Source organism: Capra hircus, chromosome 16, assembly GCF_001704415.2.
Source record: "Capra hircus breed San Clemente chromosome 16, ASM170441v1, whole genome shotgun sequence".
Taxonomy (NCBI): domain Eukaryota; kingdom Metazoa; phylum Chordata; class Mammalia; order Artiodactyla; family Bovidae; genus Capra; species Capra hircus.
Genome location: NC_030823.1, coordinates 5,842,323 through 5,850,113, shown reverse-complemented (window position 1 = coordinate 5,850,113; position 7,791 = coordinate 5,842,323). Strand labels below are relative to the sequence as shown.

Below are 7,791 nucleotides of genomic sequence, written 5' to 3'. Positions count from 1 at the left end.
TGTGGGAATGCAATAGTGAAAAATAAAAGATTTGTTATGGATTTGCATATGAACAATTTTCTCCTACCAAACTTATTCCCCAATTTCATCATGCGGGTACCAAGGCCAGTAGTTTCCAGCCCTCAAAGCCTTGGACAAAGCATATCAGTTGGTAAGAAATGGGCACAGAAACAATTGCCATGTTACAAGATTGAGAAGCTGGTGCTGGATGACAAATCACCTTTGCACACAGCCAAAATTTCCCACCACTTAGCTTCATCTGCACACCCAGCGCAAAGTAGCTGCCTCTGGAAGTGGGTGCAGTAATCCGTACCAGGACATAAGATGTGGCAGTTACAACACAGGAAAATCTACAGAAGTGATCAATATTGTGTACACAAAGCAAATTACTTACCCTTGATCATCATCTGTTTCCTATGGTTTATTCTGTGATGGTATTGAGAGAGTTACAAAGAAACAATTCATTTTGGACTCAGATGAAAATTGTCTTTTATCCATGATACAAAAAGACATTAAATTACTTCACTAAGTTCCTTCAAGGGTACATGAATTTAGTAATTGTTTTGGTGGCTATTTTATATCAAAAGGTAAGCAAAAGGAGGGTGTTGAGGAATATTGAAAAATGTCAGGGAAGTTTGATTCTTTTAATATAGAAAAATGTCTCTTAAATCCAAATAATTATGAAGCAGACAGATCTTGTCATATGGATAGTTTCTATTTAAGAAAAAGTTTACAAATATTACAGGGATAATTCTGAAATGCTAAGCTTTTGTTCTTGCAGATTCTTAATAATACACATTCAATAGCATACTTACAAGACATGGTTTTGTTGACCAAAATGAAAAGGGAAAATGAGGCAAACTCAAAATTGCCAAAAGATAAGTTTATGACAACGACAACCTAGAGGGGTGAGATGGGGTGTGAGGGAGGACCAAGAGGGGTGGAACATATGAATGTCCTGTGCTCTGCTGTGTCACTCAGTCCTGTCTGACTCTTTGTGACCCCATGGACTGTAGCCCGCCAGTCTCCTCTGTCCATGGGGATTCTCCAGGCAAGAATCCTGGAGTGGGTAACCAATCCCTTATGCAGGGGATTTTTCTGACCCAGGAATCAAGCTAGGGTCTCCTGCATTGCAGGCAGATTCTTTACCAGCTGAGCTACAAGGGAAATCCGGAACATATATATAATTATAGCTGATTCACATTGATGCATGGCAAAAACAAGCACAGTATTATAAAGCGACTATCCTTCAATTAAAAATAATTTTTTTGAAAAGATGATTTAGGAATAGCAGAGGAATTGCAACTTGGGACATGAGATCAATAGCAAATAACAAGCAAGTCTGCTTAGGGCTTGAGGTTAACTGTATTTATGGGCAGAAACATAAAGACGGGAGAGTTCAGTTAGAATTTTTTTAAATGAAAAGCCAGTGGAGACATGCCTTGCTATTTCCCTACTCAGACAAAACCAGCCTCACCAGACAAACAAACTCAGTTCAGCTTATTTGTTGAGACCAACCTGACCTGGGTCATTTTTTGCTCATCCTCTGGAAACCATGAAGGATACTTTCTGAGGTTGGTACAAGGCAACACCTGACCCTCTCTCTCTCATTTAAGAAATACCAATATTACTAGTTTTGGGTAAATCACATATTTACAGCAAATCATTTCTCATTTCTTAAGTTTTTGTCTTCCTGAGGGGATGTGTTTGAGATTTTTCCATTTTCCATTCTCTGGCTCCATTTTACATTGAAATTCTTTTACAATATCAATATTTCAGCAAACTCAAGAGGACAAAATGATAGAATGACATGAAAATGACAAAATAAAATTATTTTATGAAGTGATGTTTAACTTATAATACCATCTAAGTTCTTCCCAGGTGGCACAAGTGGTAAAGAAAACCCCTGCCAATATAGGAGACTTAAGAGACGCGGGTTTGATCCCCGGATCAGGAATATCCGCTGGAGGAGGGCATGGCCACCCACTCTGGTACCCTTGCCCGGAGAAGCCCATGGACAGAGGAGCCTGGTGGGCTACAGTCCATGGGGTCACAAAGAATCAGACACGACTGAGAGTCTGAGCACAAGTGAAAACGAGGATTGCCCGCAGTGACTTGGAGGAGGCCGAGTGCTTCAAAATACAAGACTTTTCTCCTTTGGTTACAGACAGTAAATTAAACACAGCTACTTAATTACTTTCAGCAACACGTGTTTTGGTGAAAATGTTGGTCATTTTATAGTCATGTCATAGTGTGCTTTTTTGCCAAAAACATTAAAAGTCAATTAATTTCATTACAAAGTGATCATAAGATTCACAATCAAATCATTTGTGACTTAGTTGGCCCCTAAAACTCTAAAATTGAAGTATTTTTCAAGTAATGTTTTTCTAAATATTTTTTGTCTAAGCTTGAATTCTTAGCTAAAGTAATAAATATTTCCATTATATTTATATTACTTGTTATAGTATAAATCAATAATCGTATTTATAAATCTCAACTTGAGTGCTTACCTTAGGCTTAGTAATAAGAGCATCTCATAGGCCCAATCTTTTGTCAAGTTGAAATATTCCAAGACATCCTCAAGTTTTCTTATTCTATATAAGTATTAATATCATAAAAATCAGGGAATGGCAGTCTATAAATTCAGGAATGTTTCCTTTTGGAATTGTATTTAATTTTAAAGTGGAAAACTATCTAGTCTGTTAGCGCATGAAATTAAACCTGTTTGTACAGAGAGAAAAAGGAAAAATATGTCTCTGAGTACAACTCTGTATTTCTTTGAAGTGTGACTAAATTACAGTGCAATTTCTTAGATTTCTGTTTTACTTAGGAAGACAGACATTTTAACTCTATTGCAACATTTTCATTAATAGATATAAACAGTAGAATGAAATTTATTGAATACTAAGACAGTACATAATCTTTAATTATGAGCCAAATAACCTTTTTTTCAGAACCATTTGGTATAATCTCATTGATCCACCACAGTTAGGGCTGACCTGTTCCTTCAAATAATATAGACTGGAGAACATTCCTATAAAATGATCAGAGATCAAAATGAAGTAATAGTTATCTAATGCTCCACAGAGTAAGTGTTGTCTGTTTTAAAAATTTCCCAGTGGGTGCTATTTAATGTGCTGAATTTTCCCAAAATATGTCCTTCAGATTCCAGGCCTTGGATTTTGATATCACCATTATCTCAGATTTATTCAGATGGAGAACTACTGACTTGTGTATTTTTCTCAGCAAGGATCTAAACTGAATAGGAAGTATGCAGTGATTTGGACAAAGTTACAGATAATCATTAACTGTATCAGAACCTTGGAGTAATGACAGATTGCTTAGTGCTGCAGCAGCAAGTAAAGAGGACTTGAAAATAATACACAATAACAGATATAAGGAGCATGCATTATCTTAAGAGCTGAGACTGAGCATCCAGGAAGAGACTCCACAACTGAAACCAGGCTGTTGGCATCGCTGCGGTTCACAGAATTGCAGGAACTTCTGTGGTACACCTGTGCTGAACATCTCAGGACAGCCTTCACGGGGGAGCGTACCACTGGAGGCACTTGATTACACACCATCCTGGGGGTGCTTAAGGGAGCTCTTTGCCACTGGATGTTTTGACCACCGTGTATTTTAGGAGACGTTCTGTGGACAAGCCGCGCACACTGCAGTGTCATCAGGAGGCTGGCGCTGTGACAGTCGCATACGCTGCAATGTTGGTCCCGTAGAAAGAGCAGGCTTTTTTTGGCTTTGCTGTTCTCACTAACATTTCCCAGGCGTCCCAGGTGGAACAGTGGTAAAGAACCCACCTGCCAAAGCAGGAGATTCAGGAGATGCAGATTTGGTCCCTGGATTGGGAAGATCCCCTGGAGGAGGAAATGGAAACCCACTCCAGTAGTCTTGCGTTGGAAATCCCATGGGTTGAGAAGCCTGGCAGGCTCCAGTCTGTGGGGTCACCAAGAGTCACACGTGACTGAGCATGCATGCACAGTGGTGTTTCCAAATATCCGAAGCAATTGTAGGAGGCAAAAAGAACACCCAGAGAACCCATCATCCTGCTGCTCCTCAAGCCATAGCCCCCTCGTCCATCTTCCTTCTTCTCTTCAGCCTTCTTATGCTGGATTGATACGTAGTATTTGTCGTTCACCCCAACTTAGGTCTGCTTGCTTGAGGCACAGCAGAGCCATCTGTGGTCACCAGGCAGTGGTGAAGGAAAGTACAGTGTTTATTGCCAGGCACCAAGTAAGGAGAACAGTCAGCTAGTGTTCAAAACACTCAAACTTGTCAGTGGCTCTCAAGGAAGGGTTTTTTAGAGGCAAGGCGAAGGAGAGGGTTGTATGCACCTGGATCATGTACATCCTTCTGGTTGGTTGGGGGTGAGGTAACAGGATGGTTTTTCAGGAATCTCATGCATCAATTTTCTGGTTCCCACTGGTCTGGGATCTATGTGCTGCTGGTCAGCATGGAGTCAACTTCTTCCCTTTGTGGGGGTTTCCATATCTGCACAACAACTCTAAGATATGGCTCAGAATATGACTAAGAGCTCTTAAGGAAGAAAGTGTCCTTGACTCTGTTTTTTGGCCAAGTTAATACTCCTTGGTCTTGCTTGACTGTTTTCCTAGGACATGGGGGATGGTGTGTCTGTCCCTAGGAAGGCCCAGAGGGCGCTGCTCAGTTTCATATCTAGGGTTTCCAGCTGCACTTAGAAGTAACGGGGAGAAAAGTTTCTACTCCATTTCCCTGACCGAAAGTCTAGCTTTGCATTTAAAATTGGTTTTCTTTAAGCACTGTTTTTCTGGCCTTCAAACCTACATTGGTGTTTCTTTTTGATTTTTTCCTTTCCTTTTTTTTTCCTTTTCCTCTCTCTTCATCTCTTTCCCTTTCTACTTTTCCCTCCCTTCTCTTTCCCTCCCTTCCCTCCCTTCACTTCCTCCTCTGTCTCTCTGTCTTTCCTGTCCTTCTTTTCTTAAGTAATTTAACAACTGTTTATTTGTCACTAACTTTTCCAGTGATATCACCTTCATGTTTATATTGGTTTTGAAATATTAAAGTGACAGGAAAAAATACAACTGTGGCAAATCAAAATATACTTTGTCTACACAACTCAAGTTTTACCAAAATAAATGTTTTCATCATCAGAAATAATTTTATTATTTATTTTAAAGCAATGTAACTGGTAGCAAAATGGTACATAGACAATAAACAGAATCAAAGCCCATAGGGTTATAAGAACTAATATTGACTTCATATTCTATTTTCATGTGCAAGTGTAAGTAATTTAAAAAGGCAACCATTTGTTAAAAGGCTTCTATAAGTGTGTTTTTATTTTTTAAATAACAGAAAGTGTAATAAACTATCATCATTATAGCAAGCTGATCTGAATTGTGTTAAATATTAAATTTGGACTAATGTTCATAGTCAAAAATAATTATTTTAAAATTTATGAAACACATTTTTTATTTTTGTAGGAAATATAGTCAGGTCCTACCTAGCGTAAAACCCTAGTCTTGGCAACTGTCATAATGCAAAAATACTCAATTTGAGATATTGGAGGAAAAAGATTTCATAAAACTTTATACTTATTCCTAAACACAACTGTAATGGGTAAAGACATGGCAACTCAAAGAAATATCATACTTAAACTTAAATGTGCAAATATGAAACAAGTTCATTAAATTTATTGTTGTTCTCCATCACATATATTAATTCAATTCTGCCTTCAGTTTGAATAATGTTTATATGACTATGTTTGTCAACTGTATTTCACCTGTGTTTATAACAAATACACATGTATAAGCACACCATCTTTGCTTCAAGTTGTGTTTCTATTTCCTTGTTTGGTTAAAGAGAATTAAATATAGGGTCTCCCTATTTTAGGGGAAATTCTTGGTGTTCATGTTTTTCTAAAATGAGAGTAATGTAAAAAACTAAACAAAAACAACAACAAATAGGCATTTCATATACACAAAGCCAAATTATACAATAGCTGTAATCTATAATTTCACATTTTATATTTTATATTCGCAGAACTGGGGGGAATGTTAGAGTTTACTTGTTACCTTTAATCTTATTTTCTTTTCAGTTTATCTGCTTCTTTGTGTAAAGAAATGATACCACATCTCTTTCTAGTTTTAAATGTTCTACCTTCTGTTGAATTAAAATTCAAAGTAAAATTCAGAAAAAAAATTTGGAGCAAAAATATCTTTAAACTTTTTCAGTATCTCTTTCATGGGAATGATAACACATTCCAACTACCTTGCAAACTAAGCTCTGTGTTTTTCAACCTGTTTCCGAAGGGGACTAATGCAACACAGGTAAGAGCGCTGGAGTCACCAAGGGCCACCTCTTCTTTTATAGCTGCCCAGTTCTGTACGGTCTGCATTCAACGCAAATGGCAAAAACTACCTTCTCTTTCTGGCCACGCCACACAGCTTGCAGGATCTTAGTTCTCTGACCAGAATTAGAACCCAGGCCCTTGGCAGCGAAAGCACAGAGGCCTAACCACTAGACCACCAGGGGATTCCCCCAAGCTTCCTATCTTTATTTTGTATGTTTTCCACACAATGTTCAAGCACAGTTACATTAGATAAAAATTTTGATATAGCATTTTTTGGAATATGATTAATGCTAAAAGCATAAAGGAGGACTTCTAATGTTTTAAATTCTTTGTATTCTATAAAAAGCATAATTATGTTTCTTTTAAAGTATCTTTCTATTGAAACATACTGTATAGATATATAAAAAATGTTAAAGCTCAAGATTTTAATGAAAATCTTTACTTAATATTTCAGTTTCAACTCTTGGAGTAAACTTAAATCGACAAATGTGTTTCAAGTATTTTCCCTATGTTAGGTATTCTCTTAGGAGAACAATATGTTAGGAGAACAATACATATTTGCTTTTATACTTTTCTTGGCATACAATGTGTGTCAAACATAAAGTGAGGGAAATTTCACGTAGTTAGTATTTATTTTTGTTTGTTTTGATTTCTTCAGAGTAATAAAACATGCTATCAACATGGCAAATTCTAAAATGGATATCATATCATATGAAAAGGCAAGAAAAAGGTTAAAAAGACTGAAGGATTCATATTCTAAAGCAAACTATGATTCTTACGCAGAAGTCCGCCACATGAATTTGTTTATCTGTGTAGAGAAGACTAGACACAGTATGATGAGCTGTTTATAGAACAGCAATGTAATGGGACACATTTAACTTTAAGAGGAGCAACCATCTTCTACGTCCACTGGGATGCACCAAATATAGTTAGATTTCTAGTTTACTTTCATAAAGCCTTAATACTTTTTTAAAAATTGGCTTCTACAGTTTGCATCATTGTCAAACAAGGAAACATCAGGTTTAAATTTTTGTGTTCTGATTTAGGTTTTCAAAACCGTTCCATTGATGTCTTTCCGGTATTCATAGCAGGAGTACCAACAAGCAGTACTTCAAGTTTCAAAATACTCTATACTTCCAGGAGAATAGATTTTTTTAAATATGAGAGAATTGGATATATTCCAACCTAGTTTAGTTCATGCCAGCAATGCTGTTTCTTTCCTAAGATCTAAACTTGTTTCAAGCAACATCCTTGGAGGGAAAAAAAAAAAAAACAAACAGTTTATTATTTTCTTTTTATCAAAGCTGAGTTTCCTCTCGAGAGTCCTGAACCATGGTGTTGCAGATGCTGTTTTTTCGACTGGGTTCACTGTTGGGTAGGTAAGCCAGTGGATCCGGTCGGATTAAGTATCTAATAAAAGAAAACACAGTAAATGACTGCAGTAGCAA

The 7,791-nt window shown here is 37.1% G+C and overlaps 1 protein-coding gene across 2 annotated transcripts in view; it reads right to left on the bottom strand.

Annotated features, from left to right (window-relative positions):
• Positions 5,177-7,791, bottom strand: part of KCNT2 (potassium sodium-activated channel subfamily T member 2) — a 439,686-nt gene continuing 437,071 nt past the window's right edge. For both annotated transcript variants that reach the window (XM_005690450.3, XM_013970060.2), the window contains one exon: positions 5,177-7,753. In XM_005690450.3, the coding sequence (XP_005690507.1) occupies positions 7,642-7,753 (112 nt within the window). In that variant the 3' untranslated portion in view covers positions 5,177-7,641. The remainder of the gene's footprint in view (positions 7,754-7,791) is intronic.